Below are 13,289 nucleotides of genomic sequence, written 5' to 3' on the forward strand. Positions count from 1 at the left end.
TTCTTTTCTTAGGATGGAATACGTTTGTTTTTTTCTTTCCATCTGGCTCAGAGATGAAAAAAAACATTCTTTGATTTCTTTTTCAAAATAAACTTTGTGTAGTGCTCCAAAATTTGTGTAGAGTTTTTTTGATTTTTTGTTTTTTGTTTTTTTTCATACCAGAACAATAAGAATCACCAGGCAAATAATGCTCTTCTTAGAGACTATTTTACATGTGGTTAGGATTTGCTTAGCCAAAGGGCTTCCCAGAGGCATGGAAGTATTGCTACCCCCACTTTGTGACTGAGGGAAAGAGGAGATTTTCAAGCGTATGATTCATTTTGAAGTCTCGGTTTGGAGTGTCTGTTTTCATATGTTAGGGAGGTGATTTATAGAGGTGATTTCCTCCAATAATACTGGCATTGGCATAGAGCACATTCACACAACTCAGTTTGAGAGGAAGGGGTTCTTTTCAGTGCAAAATTAGAGGGAGAGGTGTCTCCCCCCCATCACCAGGCACATGGTGTGGATCTGGAAAGCAGACCTCAGTGTGATCACAGCAGAACAGCATCAGCCCAGCAGAGAGCCATGTCTAGCTAAGAGCTAACAAATGACCTTGAATTACCAGGAGACCCCTTGATCATGGGAAATCAGGCTAAAGGGCTGCTGAGACTTCTGCAGCCCTGTTTGAATAAGTCATCCAGAAAATCTGACAAGCTCTATTTTAAAACTAATTAGGGTTTTTCTACCCCTTTAATATTTCTGGCTGCTCTTCAGAAACTCTATTAAGAACCTTCTTTTAATAACCAGTGTGAAAACAATTATGTCCAGTTCAGACACATTTGTTCCTGTAGCAGTGTTGTCCCTTAGCTTAAATCTTCTCTCCAGGGACTGCCATGCAATTGTAGTGGTCAGTCTGGAGCCATTCATCCTGGATGCAGTGAGGAGTGGCTGGGAACAAACATCCCTCTGACCAACTGAGGAGCCCCTGTGACACAGCCTGGCGCTGGCTCCAGCCCCACAAGGGACTCTCTGAGAACACGCCATGCCTCTCACTAAATGGTGAAAGCTTTCATGATCTCAGTACTGCTAGAGAGCAACAGAATTGGAATAGGGGATGGCTTTCTGCCAGAGTAGAGTAGGAGGTGCTTGGGCTTTTATGAGGCAGTGCCACATTTTATAAAGAAATTAATCTGCCAGTTTTGGCATATTTATTCTGGTTCAATCATAGAATCACCAAGGTGGGAAAAGACCTCTAAGATCATCTGGTCCAACTGTCCGCTTATCACCAGTATTTCCCACTTAACCATGTCCCTCAGTACAACATCTAAACTTTTCTTGAACACCAACAGGGACAATGACTCCACCACTTCCCTGGGCAGCCCATTCCAGAACTTGACCACTCTCTTGGAGAAGAAGCCTCCTAACGTCCAACCTGAATCCATCCAACCTGGCCTTGAACACCTCCAGGGATGGGGCATCCACAACCTCTCTGGGCAGCCCATTCCACCACCTTGCTAGTGAAGAAGTTAACTTGTGATTTCTGTTCTGTGGTTAGATTTTCTGGACTATCTGTCTTGCTGAGGCACAAATCCAAAGCTCAGACATCCACAAGCTTCCGGGCAGTGAGGATTGCTTCCAAACTCCCCCCAGTTGCAGCCGTGCTCTCGCCAGCCTTGCCAGAGGTCCTGCTGGTGGAAGCTGCACGTCTGAAATGTGACTTTGGAAGAAGTCTGTTTGGGAATCTCTCTCATTCAGAAGTCTGGGCATATTGCAAAAATGACATTTCCGTAATTCCAGCTCCATTATCCACATTCATATAAAACAGATGATGAATTATTTTTTTCTGAATGGTAGCAATGTATTTTTGTCCACTACTTTTCTAATGTCAGAATAAAAGTCTGGAGGTGGAAACTGGACAAAACATTGTTTGGCACCATAGTCATCCTACTGCAGCAAGCAAATAAAGTTCCTGGATTAATGCCTGTGAGAACAGCTTGAACTGACATTTCAACAGCAGATAGCTTACTGCTATCTTCTAATGGAAGCAAACTCAGTGCAGATACAGCTGTATTGCTGGTCAATCTTCTGAGGGGCGCGGGCAGCTCTGCAGTGTTCTAAGGCTAAAGAGAAGAGGGCTGAAGACAGAAAGGGGCCAGAGGAGAAAGCAAAAGGTACAGACAGAAAACAGAGGAGAAATAGGTAGAGAATGACTGAGGAGTAAAATGAACTCTAATGTTCTCATCGCGGTTTCTAGTAAGATCAACCACAGAAGAGCTCTCTTCTCAGAAATAATGTAAGAGGCCATTGTCATGGTTCTCATAATTCCCATTCTCGGCTGGGAAAAGAATACACGCTTGACTTGTGAGGGAAGCCTGCTGGAGCCTGAAGTCATGTCCGACTTTCCCAGCACAAACAAAAATTCCTGGTGGCTCCAAGTCTCCAGAGAGCCGAGTTGGGGGTTTTGGTTTGGTGGTTGGTTTTTTTTCCTGCACATCCTTTCCCTCCTACACAAGTTTGGAAACACAGAACGCTTTCTAGTCTTCCAGCTGTATTAGAAGCACAGAGCTAGACTTTGGAAGAAAGATTAAAGCAAGAATATACAGCAGTCTCCAAGCAACAAAATAATGTGTGCACTGGGAAATAGGTTCACAATAGAATTTGGACTCAGAACTCCTATTTTAGTACTAAATTCTCATTGGTGTTTGCATTTGAGCAGGTGCACTTTATGAAGAGTCAAATAGGCATCTTTAATAATAGCAATAAACAGCAGTAAAAATGTACAGATGTTGAAAAAGAGGAATTACTGAAACAAAAAGAAAATTGTTTGGTTTTGAAAAACAGATGATTGTTAAATTTGAAAATCAAGGACAGTTCAAGCAGAAATACGCAAGTGATTTTCATAGGTAGGAACTTTAAGGGTGGCATTTTTAAACGAGTGATCAGTCAGTGAGTGATCACCAGCTTTCCCCAATTTTTAATTTTAAGGGACAGAATATGGAGCCGTCAGGGGTCTTTCAATAGTCACCAGGTGGTGATTTCGAGCAAAAAGCTGATTTCAAAGGCTGATCTGACTTCTGTATCCCATTATTATCCAGCTTAGCTATATTAGGAGTGGAAAGGTGATCAAAAGTCCTGATTAGAAATTTACTAACTGAAACTGACTCTCTCTTTCTGTATGTTGTGCAATGTTAAATAAGGGAGAAAACATTTCAAACATAGTTTCACTCCAGTCTTTCTGGGATCACTTTATTTATTTAGCAGACATTACCACAAGGTATCCTTGTCTGCGTCCATCTCCTGGCATTTTACATACGAGAGAAGTCTAAAAATAAAATAAAGCAAGAAATGACACAAGCAGAACAGCTGTTGTTTTGTCCAGACAAAGCTCTGTATGAAAGCCATCACGACGGAGCAGACTCTGTAATTGAAAATCCATTTGCATTTTCAAGTCTGATTCCAACTGTAAATCTTTGGTTATATTTACAACAGATTAAAAGACTTTGGCCCCACTACACTTCTCCCTGGCAAGAAGAAAACCACCTGCACAGCATCAGTCATTGCTTCAACTCTGTAGGTACACATTTTTCAATGACAGGGTGGTATATATTTTCATTTCCCATCTCTTCATTTTCACATGCAGTAAAATCATGTACACTGCATTTTCCTCAGCCATGTGGTAGCTGGCACTCTCGCTAAGGAGACTGATGCGTGTTTTGATTTGCTCCTTTCCCTCAGCTCGAGGGACTACTGCACTATTTCCTTTGTAATCACACGAGCCAAGGTAAAAACCCTGAACAAACATGTGGCTGAGAAACTGCACAAAAAAGCCAGAAATACTGCTCACTTTTCAAGTACAGAGAGAGTGAAAAAGAGTGTACACTATGCAATAGGCTACATAAACCCTCCTGGAGCTGACCATGTCCTTTGGTGCCACATCTACACAGTTCTTGAACACTTCCAGTGACAGTGACTCCGTCACTTCCCTGGGCAGCCCATTCCAATCTCTCATCACTAGTATCCAACCCAAACCCCTGGTGCAACTTGAGGCCCTTCCATCTCTTCCTATTACTGTTACCTGAGAGAAGAGGCCTATTCCCAAGATCAAGCTTCCCGAAGCCCAAGTAATCCTTATTTTGACAGTAAAGTTTGCAAAATGCACAGCTCTCGCACCACAGCTGTTGGGAGGAGCTCCCCCAGTGCAGCTGACATTCACCAGATGTGTTTCCATGCTTGTGAGCACTGGGTCAATTGTTTCCCAATGCACGTACAAGGCTCACCTCTGATTTTTGATGATAAGAAGAGGAATGAACCAATGAAGAATCTGAACTTATGCAAGTAAATAAATAAATAAAATCACAAAACTAGCAATACGTTAATTCTCTGATCACTAACCAATATTATGTGACAAATATAACTTACAGCAAATACATCATTTGTTGTTATTCATCCTGTCAGTGCCATCAAGGCCATAGTGGCACTGGAATGGAGCAGACGCATTGCTTTTGTTCAAAATAGCTGCCTGAGAAAATAGAGAAAAAGGGATTTATTCAGACACTTACTCACAGGTGCTTCTGGCTCCTGCTGCCAGTTCCAGCATGCAAAATCTCATTCTGTGCCACATACGCCACTGTGGTTTAAACATCTCAGGTATGCCAGGAAGGCCCAGGCCTGTGGTAATGGAACTCCACAGAGTGCCTGGCAAACAATGCAAATGCCACAGAACACCACAGACAATCTTAGTCTGGCTTAGTTTGGTTCATATCATAATGAGAGCATAAGGGCACAAACAGTTTAACTTCCAGATCATGGGTGGTGTGCAGTTGGAAAAAAAAAAAATTGGTTTCTGATACAGCAATCAATACTGCAAGCCAAATTCCATTGTTTACATGCCGACCAAGCTTTGGAGAATAAACAAACAAACAAACAAACAAAGCATTTCAGATTAATGCTTCTCACCTTTCAGAAAATCAGGTTAAAATTTCACTGTTATTTTAAAAATTGTATAGCTAGACAATAGAGAATTTACCCAGAAGATGTCCATTTCCTTACTTCACAGAATGCTTTTAAACACAGCCTCTAGAGTTCCTATCTATGGGAATGAACTAGATTGAGCCTCATTCTTTCCATGTATAGCAATCTGCCATAGAAATAGTCCATTTTCATTCCTAATTTATCAGAATTTTTTACTAAATTAAACAGCAGTTTGTTAATACTTGAGCCTTGGCAGAGATACATGTCAATCAGTACAATACCAATTTTCTGAGAGCCTGATGTGGTAAATCATTTAAACTTGTGTTTGGCTTTAAACATATCTCTGGACCTGTCGATCAGTGTCTAAATGACTCTTCAGTCCAGTTTCACTTTCTATTCACTTCAGATGCTGATGTGTATGCAAGTATTCCCACAAGAACATCTGCAAGTGGCACTGAGAAAGTCATCTGAAAGAGACTAGAAATAAAAACACCCAGACAATTCCACTAGTTCACCAGATTATTTGTAATCAATTGACTCAAAAGATCTTTTGCTTCATTTACCAAATAGATAGTAGCTGACTAAAGAAATTAATTGCTTTTCCTTAAATAAGGCAATGAATGACAGTGAATGAAGAGCCTAAGTAGGTAAACCAAAGTTTGAGCTATATTTAGTCAATTCAGGGTCTAACAGATAGCTGGGAATCTTTGGGTGAGAGGTTTGATAAGTTATTACTGTTTCCCTGAGCACCACAGAAAAGTCACTTGCATGTGAAATTTAAGTAGATAAATTATATATAATGGGAAAATATGGGATTGATAGAAAGCTTGAGTCAGATTTTAGTATTTGTCGTGTGGATATTTTACCTTTGAGTTAGATACTACATTGTTATCTGAGCATCACTGTTGCTAAGACACGTTTTGTTACTAGTCCTACTTTAAAGAAATCAGAGAAACAAATTTTTCACTTTTTTTCAGGGGAGTTACATTTGTCAGTTCTTTCTTTAGATAACAATTTAGAAAACAGTGTGAGAATGCAAACACTGTGGGCCTGTGAGAAAGAGTAAGTAGCTTTAGGTTTGCTACCATTTTTGGTGTTGAAGGATGGTGGGTTTCCATGAGCTTTCTCCAATGCTGTGTGACGAGTAAGGCTGCCTGGAAAAAGACTTTGCAAGCACTTTAAGGTTACTGACAAAAATGTAAATGCTGTCCTGATTCTAAGTTTGTTCAGACACTCTTTGATCGAACAGGCAATACTCCCAAACGCTCTCCAGGCTTCTGTAGGTTAACTGTGCTTTAGTAGCTGGTAAGATAGTTGCATTCAGGCAATGCAACTGACATTTCATGTCAGGCATATTGATGTTGCAGGGATTTTTAAGTGATTGGATTCTCTAACGCAATGAGTGACTTTCAATGAAACCAGATATGCTCAGCTTTCATGTTTTGAAAGGCAGCCAAAGCGGCATTCCTTCAGGCTTTAAGTTGATACAAATAAAGTGTAACAGAGAGCCCCGACAGCAAAGTTTATCAACCATACATCCCGTATTAGAATTTACACATGGCTGGATTTTTCACTTTGTCTTCAACTGGCTCTTAAAGAATATCATCAGCTGCCATAAGCTGGTGGTTTCCAGCTATGAGCATGAAATAAGACCTCCCACACAGACATTCTAGAATGACATTTGGACAGCAGCAGGCTGAGGTGATGTGCTGCTCCACAGAGTGCAAGGTACTTTACAAACTTCAGTTTCAGCATGGAGACTTTACGGTCATTGTAATACAAAAGACAAAAATATGGTAGAAAGGGACATTGTAGTGTAGGGAGCCATTAGATGTAACACACACAGTTTGATCATTTCCTTTCTCGTCCTCCCTGTGGAGTTTTTTTTGTGTATATTAATAAAATTGTTTGCTATAGACCTTACTTATTTTAACATATTTATCCAAATCTCATTACAGGTTTTTAATATCATGGGTTTTTTTCCACGCGTTCTTCTCTTCATTCTTCACGGGGGTAAGTCATCACATGTGAGCAGTACACAGTGATGATGCAGAATTCAAGCAAGAGTATCCCTTCTCAGTGGTAGAGCGAAGAGATTGATTGTCCCTTTCTGCTCTGCACTGATGTGGTCTCACATCGAGTATTATGCGCAACTCTGGGCACAATACAATGAGGGCATAAAACTATTAGGGAGCATCCAAAGGAGGTGAAGAGGATGAAGGGTGTGAAGGGAAAGGTGTATGAGAAGTAGCTGAAGTCCTCAGGCTTGTTCGGCCTAGAGCAGAGGAGGCTCGGGGAAGGCCTCATGATGTCCTACAGCTTCTCAGGAGGGGCGTGGAAGAATAGCGCTGAACTCTGCTCTCTGTGACAGCGACAGGGCCTGAGGGATCAGCATGGAGTTGTGTCAGAGGAAGGGAAGCTGGGGGTTTGGGACAGGTGCTGCACCAGAGAGCGGTAGGCACAGCTCCAAGTGCTGGAGTTCAAGGAGTGTTTGGACACAGTTCTCAACCATAGGGTCTGGATATTTAGGTGGTCCTGTGTGGAGCCAGGAGTCGGACCTGATGATCCTTGTGGGTCCCCCCCAACTCGGGGTATTATGTTTCTATGATTCTTCTAGAATGTGTCCTTTGCTGAAGCACAAGAGAGAAGCAATAGCTTATGGGGAGCAACAGCTTCTTCTGATCTCAAGACTTTTCCCAGATAGTTTGTCTTGGTTTGGGGAGGTTTTGGGATGAATTCCTTGCCTAAGCCTGAGAAAATCTTTTTCACAGTGCATTTCTGTAGTTTGAACTACAATAGCTGATTCCTTCTTTTTCTCTTGCTTATGCATGTGAGAGGTTATTTGGTCAGGATTCAACTCTGATTAAGGACTATTTCCTTAACAGGCTCCCAACAGACACAGTTATTGGGCTACCAAAGAACAAACATTTGCAGTGCAGCATGGTGGATTTCTTCTATTTCTGCTTTATAATAAGATCAGTTCTCACTGCCTTCATCTTCTCTTCTATTCCTCCAAGGGTTTCTTTCCCCTTTCCTTACCTGGGCCAAGCTCTTCTTCCAGACCTTCAAGACTCTGACTCTGCCTCCTTATGTCTTAACTCCCACTTTTCCTCAGTGACTGTCTGGGATTCTCACTTTCCCATCTTCTTCCATCTCCACTCAAAGCCTGTATTGCTGAGCTTTGTTATCCCTCTAAAAATTCATTCTCAAAGAAAAGTCCATTTGCAAAATCTTAAAGTCAGTGTTAGCTGCTTGTCTCTCCCACATTTTGTTTCATTTTTGATGTTTGTATTTGAACTAGACTTCGAGCTCTTTGGGGGCAGAGCTGGATTTTAACCAAATATTGACAAAGAAGCTAAAAAAGAAAATGACAAGGAGGAAGAAAAGAGTTTTAGTAGTGCAGTCTGCAGGAACTGAATCTGCAAAAATCATATCATTTTTCAGCTGCATAATCATAAAACAATGTGGTATTTCAAATTCATACCAACAACAAATGTACAAGAAGTAACCTTAGGCACTTGTGGTATAGAAACATAGGTAAATGGTCCAGGAAGGTGCCTTCCAGCATGCTTTCATAACAATGGCTGAAATTATGAGGCACTTGTGATGAAAATTAAAGAAGTCCATATCAGAATATGCTAAAAAATGGGAGGTATTTCACAAGGAAATCCTAGCTAAAACTGTCATGCTAATCCAAGTTTTCTGCTTAGCTCACAGTAGTTTTATTAGGTTATAATCCTAAAGATAATACTGACTGAGGGAAGGAGATGTTGATACCATGATTACTGTGAATAGCAGCCAGATGTGTGACACTGTGCTTCTGAAAAAGGCCAGATTTCTGCAGTAAAGGAGTAATACAGAAATGTAAAGCTTGGTAAATTATTTTGGCAATGAAAATGACATGTTCTCTGCATAGAGATATAACACACAATATACTATAACCACTTTCACAAAGTGAGACTTGAGACACATGATGATAAATGAACCAAATTCAAAGGATATTTTTAAAGATAGGAAATAATACTATTTGGAAACATTTCATGGACTTTTATTTCTTCAAAACAGTAGTATTTATGTAAAAGTATGTTAATAATTATGATAATGACAATAATAAGATAATAAAGTTTTAGAAACATGACCCCCACAAATTTTTTATTTTTTTTTTCTTGTTCCTACCTTACCAGGCAGAGCCAATGACAAAAAAGAGTCTTTCCATTCTGGTTTTTTTTTGCAAGTACCTAGCTACAGTGAGTTGTCTGGTCATCACCCTCAGATAGAATAGTACAGTTTAATTGGGTCAGTGTCGACGTAGATGATGGACTCTAGTTTGGACAGAATCCATCCACAAGCATCTTTAGCATGCTTCAAGAACACCTCACCATGCTCTCAGCTTCTATTGACCCTGGTCTTGATCATTAATAGGCTGGACTCATTTCCATTTGGGATCATATTCCATCTACCTCCAGCAACGGTATTCAAGGACAACTATTCTAGCAAGCCCCATGTCCCAGATGAAAGGCAAGTGTAGAAAATCAGCCATTTTCAGTAAAACAGGAGATGTGTCTGTGGACCAGACTTCTAGCTAAGTCCAAGTAAATTAAGCCTTTCTAGGTACACTAAAAAAATTATTTGAACAATGCCATGAAAATTTATTGGTGAAGCATTTCTGCTGCAACGAGCATGATAGAATGGGATCATATGGAACATATTCCCCAGATACTTACCCAAGAAATTGAGTAGAAAAACAGAAAGTATTAAATGCAGCAGAATATTATAATAAGATTTAACAAATATAAAAGTTGTATGTATGCTCCGGATAAAACTGTTATATACTAATAAAAGGCAGAATTCACTGCTAAACTCTTTTTTAACATGTAACTTAAATTTTCCTGAGGGGCTCCTTTTTGTGTCAGTCTAGTCTGTCAGTCATCAGTCCATGTACTTTTAGTTGTATCTCACAGTCTGTAACAAACTAAAGTGGATGGACAGGACACCACAGAAAAATTAAGTACTCTGTCTTGTGCAACATCCCATGACTGGTTCAGAAATACTAAGTAAGCTACTTGACCTAAGCTAATAAGGCAATATACCCACTTTTCAGTCCAGTCCTTCTATACTGAATATTGTGCGCTATTGTCCAGGGAAGGAAAAGCATTTAATGGAAGAGCTCTTTGAGCACAAGGGGGGGCAATGAAGGAAGCAAAGCACCCAACACTAGTGTCATCAGAAACAGAGGCTTCAGGGGCTCTGTTCTACAGAAATGTTAGCAGAAGTTAAAATGAAAACTCAGCTTGGTCTTGGGAAGGATTTTATCCATAAAGATAGCATCTGGTTTAGGTGAAGCTTTTTGTAATTCAAACTACACACCCTACTGACATAAGGTAATATGATCTCTGTTGCATCAATTGCCCTCAGAGCACAGCAATGTTCCAATGTACTGGTTTTGTTAATTGCTTTCATCCATCTGGACTTTCAGCTGGCTATCGCTTTTAATTCTGAGCTGAAAACTGATCTAGTTTGCACTAGCTTTAAAGAAAGCATTATTAACTATTTTCATTCCCTCTTACTTTCTTCCCTAGCATGTACTAGAAAACAGACTGATCAATGCTGTAGTTTTCTAACATATTGTTAGTCAATGTAGGACATTGGCTTCCCTTCACATTTTCATTTGTTACCACACTCCACTGAGTTTCTGATCTCTAAAGCAGAGAAATTTTGTCTGACAGTCCAGTTCATTGTTTGGCATCCCATGCCAACCTCATGAAGTCCAAGGACAAGTGCAAGGTCCTGCGCCTTGGCTGGGGCAACCGCAAGCATAAATACAGGCTAGGTGGAGAATGGCTTGAGGGAAGCCCTGCGAAGAAGGATTTGACAGTGTCAGTTGATGAAAGATTCAATGTGAGCTGGCAATGTGCACTTGCAGCCCAAAAGGCCAACTGTACCCTGGGTTGCATCAAGGGAAGTGTGACCAGCAGGTTGAGGGAGGTAATTCTACTCCTCTACTCTGCTCTCATGAAACCCCACATGGAGTACTGCATTCAACACAAGAAGGACATCAAGATGTTGGAGTGGATCCAGAGGAAGGCCACAAAGATAATAAGAGAGCTGGAGAACCTTCCCTAAGAGGACGGGCTGAGAGAGCCAGGGTTCTTCAGCCTAGAGAAGAGAAGGCTCTGGGGAGACCTTATAGTGGCCTTCCAGGAAAGCTGGAGAGGATTTTTTTTCTAAGGGCAGGTAGCAACAGGACAAGGATAAACGATTTTAAACTGGAAGAGGGTAGCTTTAGAGTAGATATTAGGAAGAAATTCTCTGCTGTGAGAGTGATGAGACACTGGAACAGGTTGCCCAGTGAGGTTGTGGATGCCCCCTCTCTGGAAGCACTCAAGGCCAGCCTGGATGGGGACTTTGAGCAACCTGGTATAGAGGGAGGTGTCCCTGCCTCTAGCAGGGGGTTGGAACCAGATCATCTTAAAGGTCCCTCCCAACACAAACCATTCTATGATTCTATGATCCATGTGTAAATAACTGAAGATGGATTAAAGCCTGTTGTCCAGTTTACACTATGGCAAAGACAAGAGGCAAGCAGAAACATTATGTTGCTAGCTTTGCTGTGGGAGGAGTAGTTTCTGCTGGGGTGCTAACACCTTCAATCACTGCAACTAGCTTACTGGATACACTTGTGAATATACCAACACCGGTAGTAACAGCTCAGCACTGATGCCAAGATTAATAGGAAAGTGACAAACAGCACCCTAAACAGAGGAAAAGCAGAGGCTATTTAGTCATAACAGTAACATTTTCTCTTCCTGTTAATCTGTTCTATGCCAGGAAAACTAAAAAAATAAATAATAATAATAATAAAGTTTTCTTCTATGTTGCACTCACTAAGAAGGTGTATTGCATTGCTTTTCAGCATGCTAGCAGCCTGTTCTGTTCACATATAACAGCAATCCTGGCCTAAGGAATATTTGTATTCTGAAAAAGATTCAATTTACATTGCTGTATCTCCTTAGGATACTTCTAATTGGCTTTTTACTATTTTTGTAAAAGTGTAAACGCTTTGTTTAATCCTCTTTGGAGAGTTCTGCTCTGTTCTTCTTTCATACACTTTTGGAGGGGGATGACAACGCTAGAATAATTTCAAACAGTTTCTTCACTGCAGTGCTTTATTCATCTGATAATATGCTTTATCAAAATAAGAGACGAGAAATAGTGAAAAGACCTCATAGAGAGCTGAACAAACTTTCTTCCACGCCTGAATGGGTGATTTTCAGTATGCCTCACGGTGTATGACTCGTTCAAAATGATAACTCACACCTCACAACATACGCCGCCTGGGTGAACACTTCCCTCTGCCGGCAGCAGCACACACCAGCACACAGAAAATCAGGCCTTCGCTGTTCCTCCAGCATTTGTACTCTGCACCAGTGAGTTCGTGCCTCGAGTACTGTGCACAGTTTTAGCCCCTCACTACAAGAAAGACATCGAGGGCCTGGAGCGTGTCCAGAGAAAGACACAAAGCTGTGAGGGGTCTGGAGCACAAGTCTTGTGGGGAGCTGGAGTAGTTCAGTCTGGAGGAGAATCAGGGGAGGCCTTATCATGACCTGAAAGGAGGTTGTGGAGAGATGGGGGTCAGCATCTTCAAAAAAGGTAGCAGCAATAGGACGAGAGGGAATGGCCTCAAGTTGTGTCAGGGGAGGTTCAGGTTGGATATTAGGAGAAATTTCTTTCAGAAAGAGCAGTGCTGCGGTGGCACAGGCTGCCCAGGGAGGTGGTGCAGTCACTGTCCCTGGAGGTGTACAAGAACCATGTGGATGTGGCACTGAGGGATGCGGGCACTGGGCATGTTGGGGAAAGGCTGATGGATGGACTAGGTGATCTTAGAATTATTTTCCAACCTTAATGATGCTATGATCTTTAACATTCGCTTTTTATAATAATAGCAAATGTAATTAACTACAATAAATAAAATACTGTTAGTAAATATTAGCCTTTTCTGATAGCACTGGGATTATGGATGAATGTTTTTCTTCCCTACGCTACAGGAATTGGGCAGCACCAGGCAATACAGAACATAAAAACGGTACGTGTAGTAAAGAGGGAGAGCTGTGAGGAGGAAAAACGAAAAATTCAGCAAGTTCGGTATGAAAACTGGACAAAAACAAACAAAAAGGATGAATTCGCGTACCCCAGCCGGCATCAAAGCTCCCGCTCAGAACGCGGTCACGGTACACGTTCGTTCGCGCATAGCAACGGCGCCCCTAGCGCGACGGGACAGCGCGCAGCTCGCCATGGCCCGGCAGCGCTCAGCCCCGCGTTCAACCCGCGGCTCCCGC

The 13,289-nt window shown here is 41.5% G+C and overlaps 1 protein-coding gene and 1 long non-coding RNA gene across 2 annotated transcripts in view; one reads left to right on the top strand and one right to left on the bottom strand.

Annotated features, from left to right (window-relative positions):
- Window positions 1-3,023: 3,023 nt before the first annotated feature.
- LOC109366751 lies at window positions 3,024-8,893 on the bottom strand. Its single transcript, XR_004159238.1, has 3 exons — window positions 4,606-8,893; window positions 4,402-4,501; window positions 3,024-3,400 (listed from the first exon to the last, which is right to left on the bottom strand). It is a non-coding gene; the product is annotated as an uncharacterized LOC109366751 (long non-coding RNA).
- A 1,820-nt stretch (window positions 8,894-10,713) lies between these two features.
- THOC1 (THO complex 1) overlaps window positions 10,714-13,289 on the top strand; it is a 23,043-nt gene continuing 20,467 nt past the window's right edge. The window contains exon 1 of the mRNA XM_019614338.2: window positions 10,714-10,851. Coding sequence (XP_019469883.2) covers window positions 10,714-10,851 — 138 coding nt within the window. The remainder of the gene's footprint in view (window positions 10,852-13,289) is intronic.

This window comes from Meleagris gallopavo, chromosome 3, assembly GCF_000146605.3.
Source record: "Meleagris gallopavo isolate NT-WF06-2002-E0010 breed Aviagen turkey brand Nicholas breeding stock chromosome 3, Turkey_5.1, whole genome shotgun sequence".
Taxonomy (NCBI): Eukaryota; Metazoa; Chordata; class Aves; order Galliformes; family Phasianidae; genus Meleagris; species Meleagris gallopavo.